At 38.2% G+C, this 14,906-nt stretch overlaps 1 protein-coding gene and 1 long non-coding RNA gene across 2 annotated transcripts; both read left to right on the forward strand.

Annotated features, from left to right (window-relative positions):
• The first annotated feature begins 1,976 nt into the window (after positions 1-1,976).
• On the forward strand, positions 1,977-5,699 carry LOC141914246 (receptor-type tyrosine-protein phosphatase U-like). The gene is made up of 5 exons (XM_074805513.1): positions 1,977-2,168; positions 3,072-3,267; positions 3,583-3,673; positions 4,422-4,692; positions 5,553-5,699. Exons 1-5 carry the CDS (start codon positions 1,977-1,979, stop codon positions 5,697-5,699), a joined length of 897 nt encoding a protein of 298 aa, XP_074661614.1.
• A 4,854-nt stretch (positions 5,700-10,553) lies between these two features.
• Positions 10,554-11,339, forward strand: LOC141913819 (uncharacterized). Its single transcript, XR_012620652.1, has 3 exons — positions 10,554-10,589; positions 10,669-10,751; positions 11,236-11,339. It is a non-coding gene; the product is annotated as an uncharacterized LOC141913819 (long non-coding RNA).
• The last annotated feature ends 3,567 nt before the right edge of the window (positions 11,340-14,906 follow it).

Below are 14,906 nucleotides of genomic sequence, written 5' to 3' on the forward strand. Positions count from 1 at the left end.
GTTGTTTTTGACATCCCGCCCTCAGTGAGTCCCGGGTGCCGACGTACCCGGGGGCCGTGTAGTCGTCGGCCATGGGCTGCCGATAAACTCGTCACTTACAATCCTGTAAATATTGTAAATTCTCCGTCAGTTCATCGTCTGTTTAAATTCAATCCTTTGACGATGCCATCTTAACGCTTTCGTCGCTGTAATTACTAATAGTAATAGTAATAATAATAGTATAGTATATCTTCTGTGCTATTTCCGTAATTTTACTCCTAGATGTCGTTTCTGCTGACCATGAAAATCGCCTGTATTCACTAACTCCTTTTTCGAACGAACACGCGGTCGTTTCTCCTCCTTGACGTCGCCTCTGAATTTCGACTCTTCGAGTTCGCATCAACGACATTTTGAATTTGGCGCGCTGTCGTTGATTAACGACAACGCTCGTCGTTAACTATTTGACGCTCCGTCGTATAATTCATATCGTTGATTAACGACAACACTCGTCGTTAACAATTTGACGCTCCGTCGTATAATTCATATCGTTGATTAACGACCACGCTCGTCGTTAACTATTTGACGCTCCGTCGTATAATTCTTATCGTTGATTGAAGACAACGCTCGTCGTTAACTATTTGACGCTCCGTCGTATAATTCATATCGTTGATTAACGACCACGCTCGTCGTTAACTATTTGACGCTCCGTCGTATAATTCTTATCGTTGATTAACGACAACGCTCGTCGTTAACTATTTGACGCTCCGTCGTATAATTCTTATCGTTGATTAACGACAACGCTCGTCGTTAACTATTTGACGCTCCGTCGTATAATTCTTATCGTTGATTGAAGACAACGCTCGTCGTTAACTATTTGACGCTCCGTCGTATAATTCATATCGTTGATTAACGACCACGCTCGTCGTTAACTATTTGACGCTCCGTCGTATAATTCTTATCGTTGATTAACGACCACGCTCGTCGTTAACTATTTGACGCTCCGTCGTATAATTCTTATCGTTGATTGAAGACAACGCTCGTCGTTAACTATTTGACGCTCCGTCGTATAATTCTTATCGTTGAATAACGACAACGCTCGTCGTTAACTACTTGACGCTCCGTCGTTAACATCTTAATCGTTGATTAGCTTCGACGCTCGTTTACTGAGACCTAAGTTATATTAGATACACACCGGAGTCCGCCGCGCCACCGTTTCTATTTGACGTTCGGTCGTCTCCTTTGTATGCTACCGTACATTGACTGTACCAAGGCTTTGCAAGCCATGAAGGGCACATTCTTTTTATATATCGAAATGTAAATAATCAAGGTGTTTTGCGTGTGGACATGATGTCCCCTTGGCATCAAGAACGATGAACTTTGTATTATAAGATAATATATATATTTTATAATTCGTACTACATTCCAATCAAACTTCGAATCTTGCGTTTATTTGATTCGCCGGCACTGGAAGGATGGACGAGGATTTCTGTTGTTTTCCTGCTGCATCGAACCCATTTAGTTCTACGTGAGGATCGTTCCCCTATTGAACGTCGCTACGGACAACACTTATGCATACGACTAGTTTGACAGATCTGGCATGAGTCGCAATTAGCTCCTGAGATGACGGGGGACAGCTATGTGCGAGAGGGCACTTGGAATGGGGGTAGCCATATCCGCCGAGTAATCAACACTGCGAGTTTCGTCCGAGGAAAGCCCCTAAAGCGGATTACTCTGAGGAGAGCGGGTTGGGGGGTCTGTATTGGCCACACAGATTAAGGCTACGTGGAGTAGGGAGGCGACTGTTTGGAGGAGAGCGTACTGCTTAAACGCCCTTTTTAGCGACATTTTCAATAGAGGAAACGATTCTACATATTTTATACCATTTACTATCCTGACAAGAGTCTCCTTGCCGTATTCACTACCCGAGTGCGGTCGACCCAGGCGGACCCGTGTAGCGAGCGCCCCGGCACAGCAGAGTGACTACGACTACGCTACCTATGGACAACAGCAGTCACTACCTGAATTACTATTTTATATGTTTACACTACAACCGCTACAATAACATCTGTACACACGTTTCAGAACCCGGTCCGCCCGACGCCGTGAACGCGTCCGACATAACCGAATCCGGCGCCGAGTTGACGTGGAAGCCGCCGAAAACTCCGAACGGAAAAATATTCGGATATAAGGTATGGACGAACATGTTGGCCACTTACTTACCTGGAAATCAGGGAAAGTCAGGGAATTTTGTTGTCTTCAAAAAGTCAGAGAATTTTGCAAAAACAGAGCTAAGGATCAGGGAATTTTCTTTAGAAAAAGTCAGGGAAGTCTGTGGCTGCAAGACATATATAGGGCTCACGGTCAGCAGTACACCGTTACTATTCGCATTTTGTGTATATGAGCTGCGGTGCGGGAAGCGAAACCCTATCGTAGGCGTCGTTGAGATTCCGAGAAATATTCGCGATAGAATAAAATGATTTTGTAGTTATTGTTAATCCACCTAACGTGATCACCGTGTACTTGAAATATCCTTCGTCCTTGTAAGTGCTGTAACGATAATACATTCATTCATTTATTTGTTCATTTATTTATTTATTTATTTCCTGAATAATTTGCATCAATGAATACCAGATTCACCTGATGAAGATGACAATAGATAATTGTTTTGTTTTGCAAATACATCATATAAATGTAAACAGCAGGGAAACCAGAGAAAAGCAGAGCTTGTAATATCAGGCGCCCTAAAGGAAGACATAATTCCACGTTGGAATAAAGGAATAACGGAGTAATAAGTGGAAATAAAGGAGTCTTAATAGATAGGTTTCCTTGATGAGTTGATGATCTATTTCAACGTATCGACTATATCCTTATGGTCATCGTCAAGTATACTGAAGATCCTGTTAAATCCGGTTGTTGACTTTCATAAGAATATAGTCGAAACGTTGTATGAATAAAGATAGATTATTAGCCCAAGGAAACGTCTCGATACCTGCTTTCTTTCTCGTCATCTTAGCCGTTGTTCTCTTTTCTTTTAATTTCATTTTCCCCGTAACATCCTATGTCGATATATGGACGGTGAAAAATAAAAACAGTTGGCGTGTAAACCCGTGCAAACTTTACCGGGCAAAGCGTTAGCACAGGCAGTTGGAACGCCGATCGAATTCGAACTAAAGGAAACGCGGAAAGCATTGACTGAACTCGAGTCTTTTACGCAGTACGTCTGTAACGTGACTGCTAAAACCGGCAAGGGGTATGGTCATTCGGCGCAATGGAAATTCTGGACATCAGGTAGGCGTGATTGTCCTGGTTTTGTATCTTGCAATGCGGACTGTCCCTCTTATAAATTTGATCATTTGACTTTGATTCGATTCGGTGTCCCTTACAAACCCTCTATTGTACGCCAGCCTAGAGCGAAACTAAGGACCCTTCAGGGCGGATCCCTTGAAACGAATTTTGAGGGGAAGGGGGTAAGCGGTGGGAATTAGTTGCAGATCCTCTTCTGTAAAAGAGAAAGAAAGAAAACGAAAAACGATTTTAAATGTTTACAGGAGGTTTATACAATTCTGTTATTCTTTGATCGTTGATCGTGCGATATCTATGTAGGTCAACTCGACATTTCACCGCCCGAGGTAGTAAGAGTCACAAATTCGACCATCGACATCAAACTGACGCCCGTGACCAAAGGCAATGTCAGGTAACGACAACCATTTTCATGAAATACTCTTGAGCCCGCGTTGTAGAGATGGTAGAAAAAAATTAAAACGAAAAGTCCGAAATTTTTTTCAAGCTTTCAGCTTATCTAAACTTTTCTTCTCTTCTTTTCTCCTTCTCTAACAATCATGTATTTTTCTGAAGATGACTAAGTGTCTAGTCAGAGCGAGTAGATGTTAATGAGGGTCTTACTGTTGATTACTGATGAATTTGAAAAGAAATATGAAAGATGTTACTGAGGGTCTTACTGTTGATTACTGATTAATTTGAACAGAAATATGAAAGATGTTACTGAGGGTCTTACTGTTGATTACTGATTAATTTGAACGGAAATATGAAAGATGTTACTGAGGGTCTTACTGTTGATTACTGATTAATTTGAACAGAAATATGGAAATTGTTACTGAGGGTCTCACTGGTGATAAGTGATTAATTTGAACAAAATTATGAAAGATGTTACTGATGGTCTTAATGTTGATTACTGATTAATTTGAACAGAAATATGAAAGATGTTACTGAGGGTCTTACTGTTGATTACTGATTAATTTGAACGGAAATATGAACGATGTTACTGAGGGTCTTACTGTTGATTACTGATTAATTTTGAACAGAAATATGAAAGATGTAACTGATGACCTTACTGTTGATTACTGATTAATTTGAACAGAAATATGAAAGATATCAAAGATGTTACTGAGGGTCTTACTGTTGAATTCTTGAATCGATTTCAGCGAGTACCACTTCGTCGTCGAGAAACAAGACGTCGCAATCAACGATCGCAAGAAGCGCGCTGCGGTGACCCACGGCGAACGTCGATACGAGAACTACGAGGAAGCGCGCCGACTCGGACTGATGGCGTTCCTGGCGGCGGTCGTCGTCGATTCGTCGATTACCGCGTTTACGATCGGCGACGGTAAAAACTACAGCGGATTCTACAACGCGCCGCTACAAAAAGAGACGCCGTACGTCGTCATACTGGGCGTCGAAACTACCGTCGACGGGGTACGTATAGATTCGTATCCCTAAAGAGTGCATTCAGTCGCAAATCAGCCGCAACGATTATGACAGCTAATTTAAATAGATGGCGCATGGGTGTAGACTGCCGATGTCGAACAAGCTTTAATCGAGATCTTATACCTCTTAGGGGTAGGGCCCCTCCCAAGATGGTCTTAGTAGGGCGCAAACACAGGCTTAGCTCAGTATGTAAAGAAATCTGCAACAGTGCAGTATAACAAGTTTTCAATGAATTCAACTGCATTGTTGTGTTTATTAAGCAGTAAGATAAGTAATGAGAATACATTTGTAAGGCCCTGGACTCAAGGGGCATCGGTATATTGTAGCTTTATAGGGCTCATATCCATATGCTTTCACACTAATCCTAGACAAACAATGAAATGAGTCCAGTGTGGAAAGTTTCCTCGAGTTTATAGTTCATTCAAAATTTCGATCATCTTCGGTGTCTCCAGTATTATCTATACAATATTCTTGAAGAAGACCATTAGGATATAGTCAAAACGTTGAATTCGCTTAGCCCATGGTATAGCTCAAGACTTTTGGGACTCGTAGTGGATCCAGGGGCCAATTTTGAAGGTCTTGCCACACCCCAAAAGTCACTTTGATTTCCAAAATGTATTACCGCACTGGAACGTACCATCTATCTTTGTCACAAAATGAAAACGGGTACAAAACCATAATTTGATGGACTTGTACAAGTCTCATAAGTCTCCCTGGATCCATCACTGTCCGACTCGATTTTCTATATATGTATATAGAAAACCGAGAATAAAAAATCTGACAAAATGAAATCCCTATCCTACGAATTAGAAAATCGAGTCAGCGATTATTTTCTCGTGATTTTGCAGAATGTCGACGTGACGTACACGCGCATGCAAGGCGATCCGATCTACCCTCGCGATGATCAGAGCTCGGTCGTGTTGTTGGTAGTAGTGGCGGCGGCGGTGTTACTCGTCGTGTTGTGCGCCGTCGCTGTGTTCTTGTTCGTGAGGTAACGTATACGATATTACGCCCTGTCCCGCTACCAGAAACCTAGAATTGGCGCCGGCGAACGATCGCGATTTAGGTTATTTCCGAGCTACGGCGATTTTCGATCGTCCAGGCTTCAGCGTTTCACCTGAGGAGTCTTTGATTAAGAATGATTTCAAAAATCAACCATTCATTAGACTTTTTTTTAGCTCACTTTCGAAAACTGATCATCCACACTTCACATATGTTCAGTACTTCACCTGAGACATTTTCAATTGAAACAGCAGACATTAGACACTTTACTTTCACTGATAGTCCGCAATTCACGCTGTGTTCAGTACGTCACCTAAGACTTTTGATTGGAAATGAAATACAAACACCAGATATTAGACTTTTTATCCGCTCACTTTCAAAAACTTATCGTCCACATTTCACATCTTTCGGCTCACCTTCAAAAGATTTGTCGTCCACACTTCACATATTGTGTTCAGTACTTCACCTGAGACATTTTCTCAGTGCAATTTCCAAAACTTGACCATCCACCCGTCAGACTACAATCTGTATTGTAAACGGAAAAGTCTGCATCGATTACATTTATACCGCCTTCAATGACCCCTCTGGTATAAGCGATGAACCACAACCTGAATTTAATGAAACTAATATTGATAATGATGATGGAGCAGCATATAATACTAATTTAGGTGAATATGATTCTAGTGGGCCTATATTATATGATTATGATGAATTTAAAGATGATACTGAAACGCGCAAAAAATTTGAAGAATATATCACAGCTCACGAAAGGGGAGTTATTAAAACCCATAACATTTAGAAAAGATTTAATTGATAGATTAGAAAAAACAGAAAACCCTGAATTGAAAGAAGATTTATATTTAAAAGTAGAATAATAGATACAATTGTTAACGAATTATTACCAAAAGATGTAAAAGATAAAGTTGATTCAGAAGAAATTGTAATGCAAATTTTAAAAGATGATCCACATTTCATGAATTATTTAGAATTTAAAAATGATGCATGGTTTTATAATGTTGAATTAGATAACAAAACTGCATCAATACAATTATCTAGAACGGGTCAAGATAATATTTTTGAACCTGGAATGCGAGCAAGATCTACAATTGAACCTTTAAAAATGTGGTTTAGAATTTCTCAGAATTATATGGAATGCACTCGATAGAATAAATGAAGAAGAACCAATTCCGAATATTGAATATTAACGAGTATTATTCGGAATATTAACAATTATTCACCATTTAAAAATCCAAATCAAAAGCCTACTTTTGTTGACCCAGAATGACCCCAAAATGATGAAGATTTTGCAGATCGATTAGATAAATTAAGAACTTCAACACCAGAAACATCGAGAAGAGATATTCAACAAATTGATAATTATTCAAGTCAATTGCAATTAGTATTAGAAAAACAAATTGATAGATTAAGTGATACAGAAGAACTGATGAATAGTATGTCAGATACATCCGGTACTGAAACCGGAATAAATCGAATACAATCTTTACTAGAAAAAGGATTACTTGATGTAAATGAAGAACAATTGAACACATCTCCTGAACAAGCACGTAGAGAAATTAAAGGTATGCAGGAATCAGCTGATAAAATTGCGCATGATAAAAGTATAAGAGATTTAAAAATTAGAACTTTAGAAAAAGATGGAACTGATAAAATTAAAGAAATAGAACAATTAGAGTCTGATTTAGAACGACAAGTAATTGATGAAATAGAATATAGGCAAAAAGAATTACGTTTAGAAAAAGAAATAGATGATTTAAAATATAAAAAAGAATTACAGGAAAAAGAAAGAGACATATTATTAAAATCATATGATTATAATATTAATAAATTAAAAGTTATTTTTAAAAATTTGTTGATAAAACCAAATTCTGAAATATCATTAAAAGATAGAATAAAATTATTGTTTAAGTTAGAAGGAATAACAATTATTTTAATTCTAACAGCTGTAACTATGTTATTTACAACAATTGGTTTAGCTATATCAAATTCACTGAAATCTACACCTACTCCCAATAAACCGGATAAACCACCAAATGATAATGATTCTATACAAGATAAAGTTAAGGATGGTTTAAAAAAAGTAGCAAAATATCTATGGGAACAATCTAAAAAATCTGCTGCAGCTTTACCCGGAGTTATTGCGTCAATTGTTGGTTTTATATTGAAATCTGCAGGAAACATAATTAACTTTGCTGCTGAACATATTATTTTTTTTTTAATTACAGTTGTAAGTTCAATTATTTTTGGGTTAGTGAATATGATAAAAAATAGATAATTAATTTTTTGTTAAATAAATGAGTGAGAGTTATATAAAACCATCTAAGAATTCAAGAATATCTAATGCTATTAAAGCGGAAAGATCTCATCATATAATTACTCATAATCCTTCTAATATTAACCCTGATGAAACTTTGTATGTTAGAATCCCGAGATTAACACAAAATACTTTTTATGTTCCAAATAGTATTTATTTATTAGCCGATATAAATGTAACTGGTAATAATAATAATTATGTTGTTGATAATGTTGGAAGATATTTGATTAAAAAATTAACTTTAAAGATTGGACAGTTTTCTCATTAGATGATTATAATTTATTTACGCATTATGAAGATTTATGGTTAACAAAAGAAAATAGAAATAATATGATATTTCAAGGCATGCAATCAGAAAATAAAATATAGCTGCAAAGCAGCGATAACGGGTTTTCTGAGCAGGCGTGCTATTCATAGTTTGAAAAGTGGATAATAGAAATATATCAATACGGGATACGCTTTTGACGTGTCAAGTCACACCAATGTGGTTTAACATAACATAATCTATAGTTATAGTCAAATTGGGGGTTACTCGAGTCGTTTAGTTGTCTACGGAGTCGAGTAGATTGGTTACCCGTCTGTAACATTGGTTACGGAAACGACTCGTCAGCTTGATGAGTTGTATGTATTATGATTGTGCGCCACCTGCATCTTCCGAAATAATGTTCATATAATTATTTGAAGGGAGGATTGAAATCAATTATCAACGTACATCTGAATATGTTATAGTCCTTAGTAACTTTCTGTTGCAGAGGGCACAGAAAAGATTTTGAAATTATTTCATTAAAACATAAATTTTATTTACGAAAAATAAACTATTATGGTCAGTACAAATTGAAAATTCATAGTGTATTTTTAAGTACAAGCTTACATAGCTTACAGAATATATCACGTACATTTGAATTTTATAAGTGATGGGTAAAAATCATCGTGTGACAGAAAAAAATGTAGTTAATTATTTAACAATATCGAAATATGTGCTCTCTTTTTAAACTAATTGAGTGATACGCAATTAATCACATGGCCTGTATTAAAAGATAGAACATACAAGTTGGATATTTATAAGTCGAAACATGTGAACAGAAACTAAAACTTTGATGTCAGTGACCAGTATCGAATTACACAACGACAATTGGCTTTAAACTCAACAAAAATTTTTAAAGAATGTTTCAAACAAAATGCTTTATATAACGACATGAATAAACTTGTTTTACAAAACAAGAAAGTACATTTTGAACTTTTGAATAGTCGAATCCCATTTATTCACAGTAACCTGTGATGTGGCGATCCTCGGAGCCATCATTCTTGATGACGTCACTAACAAGTGGTCATGGCCGTCGCGTGCACTCATTTCTTTGAAAATCTAGCTTCCTCGCGGAGCGGGACCTGGTGACGCTGCGCCCCGCCCCCTTCGCGCTGAGAAATATCGGCACCCGGAACGGCACCCGGACTAATGTCACGTTTTAAGAAATATTCCCAGTCAGCAAAGACAGGTTCTAAAGATCATAGAGTGCATCGCTGGAGGGTTTCCGATCCAATTTGAATTGGTGCGGTGGCGCTCTCAATGCGGAAGTTTTTGTGAATTTTTCAGTCGGCGACGGACGTTTATCGTTGTAAGTGATGTAATATGTAAAAAAATGCAGTGAAACCTATCTCAATTTGTTTTTAGCGATGCAGCGGAACTAATAAGGAACATTTTGATATATAACATGACTTAGTACACTATCCCTGATGGAATAATAAGCTCCACTCGACAAACTCGTTCCCGTGCATTTTTATCTGTTTCAGCACACACACAGCCCCTCTACCATAAATGCCTAACCCCTGTTCCAACTGTGGGCGTTTTCCTTTGAAACATAAGCCTAATTGTAAAAGATAAGCATTAATCTATGTTAATGCTGCATCTTTATCATGAAACCTAAGAAAGATTATTCTATTATTTAGGCCTATTCAAATTTTCTGTCCACTACCACGTGGAAATAAGACCCAGTCAAAATTGTGCATCACGCTTTGACGAAGAAATTGGTTCTAGGCTATAAATTTTACGACTCAAACGAATCTTTTCCTCAACAAAGCCGCTTTTAGTTTGATGCAAAATGAAATTTGCTTTTAAAATGTGTAACTAGGCCTAATCAAAAGGATATTTCAAAAGCAAACTTTGCCGGGCCAAGAGCCATATTGAATTCAATTTTTTCCGAACCATTATGCCTCTTTCATCATAACATTATTTATCCTATTTCAAGATCTTAGGCCTACAAGTAGAGAGAGGGCCTAGGTTGGGTTCAAATCGGAATTTTAAGATTTATTTCATTTAATTCCAGGTTTTCACTGTAGATTATCAAAGACATGTGGCGTTGTGGGAGTTCATAGTTGTTTGATAATCCATCATTTGTAAGTGTAAGGCTATTTGAGGGATTCGAAACCGACATTTTGTAAATTTTGTAGCTTTATTACGTTTAATTCCAGATGTTAATCATGGCACGTTTCATTTTGGGGGTTTGTCAGCGAGTTGGTATGCTGTCGGCAGAAGTAGTTTGATAATTCGTTTTATGTAAGTAAACAGCTATTTGAAGGATTCGAAACCGAAATCTGTATTGTGAATTGTTTAGTTGTATTTTGTTTGATTCTAGGTGAATAAGACATGATTCATTTTGGGAGTTTGTCCGCGAGTTTGTATACTGTCAAATGAAGTTTCTTCGTCAATTTGTCGTATGTAAGTATCAATCTATAGGTTATATAGGCCCTATTAGGGGTTCGATACAGAAATTTGGTGAATTCCTCAGATTTATTTTAATTCATTCCAGGTTGTTATCAGAAAAATATGTACTTTATTTCATAGGTCGGTCTTTGATTGAAAACTATAAATGAATGATAGTTCTAAATTTGATGTTGATTCACATGACCAATTTATTAAGTATGGCTCACTCGTCTTTTAGAATAAGAGACCTATTGCATTAATCCTTCAATCCAAGTTGCTATACAACCTTTTATACAGATATTTACCTTATCAATATAAACATGTATTTGCCATTAGCCATACAATTCAGTAAAACTTTTCCCGTCCAGATTTTGAAACATCATTTGACTCAATTTTTCCTCCTAGAAAATTGCTTTAGCTCATTCCAATGTTCCCAGTAAAAGTGAATGTAGCATGTATGATTCCCATCCATCAATTTTGTCTTGTTTCGTATTTTTAGCGAAAATCTCGAAAAAGTCTGACGTCGAGGCAGGTGGTGGCCAGACAAAGACATATTCTTGGGAAATATTTAAAGACGCATGGCAAACACACTTATTGTTCACTTTTTTCCTATCCTTATTTTGAAATTGAAGTATTGTAATAAACTATTGATTTATTTTTGTTGATCAACGCAACTAGTTTTGTTGTTTTCTTTCTTAATTTACATTTGAATTGGATGGTCATCTTGCGTAGGAGTCAGTTTGTCAGCGAAGCAATACAGTCTAACTTGTTGACGTCTCAGATGCAGCGGGGCAGGGCGGTCATTATATTGTGGACTTATCCAAATTACACTTACACAGCCCAACGTGTTTCAGTGTGTAAACTCCGTCGTACTCGGCATTATAAGACAGTGAGGAATTGAGTTTTAGTCACCTGAGTCCTCGGCTTGATTCGACCAAAAAGACCTTAACTGACTTCACAGATTTTGATTATGAGTCAAGGATTTTCTAAATTTCTGAATGCTTTCTCTGGTTTTAAGATCAATTCAAATTCAATTTTCAAAATATTTTATTGAAAGAAATTCTATTGAAGACAGATTTTGAAATGAAGGATATATCCAGGCAAATAATTATAGCAAAAACAACTGATGATCATCAAGGTGAAGTTTTCATTCATCTTCGGCTAATTTGTCTACCCCTGATGATTGAAGCATTTTGGTTACTCGCGCCAATTAGTCAGCCACAGACGATTTTCATGCCATCTGACCTCTTTCCATCTGTAATTAAGCAATCAAGTGTAAGAATTACTTAGGTAAAGAGCGAAATAATATATAGATATCTTAGGAGACTATTTGAAATCATGAGTTTGTTGTGAAAATCTATTACTACTGTGGCGAAAATTGTCTATATCTGGGGTGGGTTTGACCACAAAATGTCAGTCTTTTGTGAAATTATATTATGTATTTAGGAATGGCCTTAAGCCGTTCTTTTCTCATTGTTTCTTTTTAGATGTACGTATTCCGGGACGGGGCTGAGTGTTCTGCGGCGATGTTTCGGGATCTTTTCGGCTCAATTTCAATCTGACAGATTTTTGGCAGTTCTGTCAGATTCCAATTTTACGACCTGGGCAGGCCCCCGCGGTGTTGGCCACGCCACATCGCGGTGATATTAGCGATTTTTCGGCGCCTGTCCAGGCCATTCTTTTATTCTCCACCTACCTATTAGTGTGTGTTCACCTTTTTATATTTGAGACCCAACTTCTTTGATTTTGGGCCGTTTTGGTTCCGTCTCGTCGCCGAAGAATTCTCCAGCCCTGCTCGTGTTTACGCTCGTTTTTACGACGCCGCTCGCTGGCGCCGCCTCACTTCCGTGTGAGCGTTTTCGCGGTGGTGCGGTTTACTCCGGTTTATTTTTAGTAAATATCTCCGTATCGGTCTTATAGACGTCATTTTTCGCTTTAATCTTAAAATATTATAGAACTTAATTCTATTTCTCGCGTATGAAGTCTTTATTTAGGGTTTTATCATTCGTCTCGGTTGAATCATTTCGCGTGCTCTACTTTGTCCGCGGAGCGTATCACTGCTCGTCACGCTTGACCAATCACCGCGTGCGTTGACCGCATGAAAACTATAAATTTAGCGCAATCGCGCTCATTGGCAACTTGGCTCTGGCAGAGCCACATTAGAAACTCTTTCTTGCTGCCTCTTCACCGTTTTACGAATCGGACGCTGTAAATCGTACAGATCATGTAAGAAGACAATTTTACTTTCTATTTAAGACACGGGCCTCCGGGTCGTCTGACCCCGGGATCGCTGCAGTGGTTTTTGACATCCCGCCCTCAGTGAGTCCCGGGTGCCGACGCACCCCCGGGGGCCGCGTATTCGTCGGCCATGGGCTGCCGATAAACTCGTCACTTACAATCCTGTAAATATTGTAAATTCTCCGTCAATTCATCGTCTGTTTAAATTCAATCCTTTGACGATGCCAACTTAACGCTCTCGTCGCTGTAATTAGTAATAGTAATAGTAATAATAATAGTATGGTATATCTTCTGTGCTATTTCCGTAATTTTACTCCGAGATGTCGTTTCTACTGACCATGAAAATCGCCTGTATTCAGTAACTCCTTTTTCGAACGAACACGCGGTCGTTTCATCTTCTTGACGTCGCCTCTGAATTTCGACTCTTTGAGTTCGCGTCACCGACATTTTGAATTTGGCGCGCAGTCGTTGATTAACGACCACGCTCGTCGTTCACTATTTGACGCTCCGTCGTATAATTCTTATCGTTGATTAACGACACGCTCGTCGTTAACTATTTGTCGCTCCGTCGTTAACATCTTAATCGTTGATTAGCTTCAACGCTCGTTTACTGAGACCTAAGTTATATTAGGTACACGCCACCGCTTCTATTTGACGTTCGGTCGTCTCCTTTGTATGCTACCGTACATTGACTGTACCAAGGCTTTGCAAGCCATGAAGGGCACATTCTTTTTATATATCGAAATGTAAATAATCGAGGTGTTTTGCGTGTGGACATGATGTCCCCTTGGCATCAAGAACGATGAACTTTGTATTATAAGAAAATATATATATTTAATAATTCGTACCATAATTCGTAATTTCCTGCTGCATCGAACCCAGTTAGTTCTACGTGAGGATCGTTCCCCTATTGACCGTCGCTACGGACAACACTTATGCATACGACTAGTTTGACAGATCTGGCATGAGTCGCAATTAGCTCCTGAGATGACGGGGGACAGCTATGTGCGAGAGGGCACTTGGAATGGGGGTAGCCATATCCGCCGAGTAATCAACACTGCGAGTTTCGTCCGAGGAAAGCCCCTAAAGCGGATTACTCTGAGGAGAGCGGGTTGGGGGGTCTGTATTGGTCACACAGATTAAGGCTACGTGGAGTAGGGAGGCGACTGTTTGGAGGAGAGCGTACTGCTTAAGCGCCCTTTTTAGCGACATTTTTCAATAGAGGAACAGATTCTACATATTTTATACCATTTACTTTCCTGGGGAAGACAATAGTCTCCCTGCCGTATTCACTACCCGAGTGCGGTCGACCCATGCGGACCCTAAAAACAATCCTCGGAAATGAATATTCACCACCTGTCTCCAGCGTCCTTAGGGAACTCGTTGAAAACTGAACTGTCATCGATATTTCATCGAATTTAGAATCGTAGATTTTCTTTGTAAAATACGCTTTCGCAATTCTTGGCGAATAATTTGAATAATCGAAAGACCATATTGTTTTAAAGTCGATTGAAAATTGAGTAGAGAATCAGGGATACATTTATATATCATTATAATCAGTTATAATAATAATAATAATAATAATAATAATAATAATAATCAGTTATAATAATAATGATAAATATAGCTGCAAAGCAGCGATGACGGGTTTTCTGTAAAGCCATTCAGAATGATGGGAATTGTAGTAAATTGAAATATCGATACATAGAATAAAATGCATTGACAGATTCGAACCTAATATGCAACCACTGTGTAAACGTCAAATATGATTCAGCTTTGAAACCGAACATACGTGGACGTACAATCACAAATATTAATATATTTGACCAGGCACTTATTTTGGCATTCAAACATCATGATACTGTATTATCACCATCCTTAAAAATGGATCTGCCCTATTAAGAACTCATCTTAAGCACCTGCTGAGCCGAT

Source organism: Tubulanus polymorphus, chromosome 12 (genome assembly GCF_964204645.1).
Source record: "Tubulanus polymorphus chromosome 12, tnTubPoly1.2, whole genome shotgun sequence".
In the NCBI taxonomy this organism is placed as follows: domain Eukaryota; kingdom Metazoa; phylum Nemertea; class Palaeonemertea; order Tubulaniformes; family Tubulanidae; genus Tubulanus; species Tubulanus polymorphus.

What these genes read in the sequence shown, in the direction of transcription:
- LOC141914246 (XM_074805513.1), top strand. Translation starts at nt 1,977, where the DNA reads ATGGACAACAGCAGTCACTACCTGAATTACTATTTTATATGTTTACAC. An exon ending in GAAAAATATTCGGATATAAG is followed by an intron (nt 2,169 to 3,071) that starts GTATGGACGAAC and finishes AAATAAAAACAG; the next exon opens with TTGGCGTGTAAACCCGTGCA. An exon ending in GTGACCAAAGGCAATGTCAG is followed by an intron (nt 3,674 to 4,421) that starts GTAACGACAACC and finishes AATCGATTTCAG; the next exon opens with CGAGTACCACTTCGTCGTCG.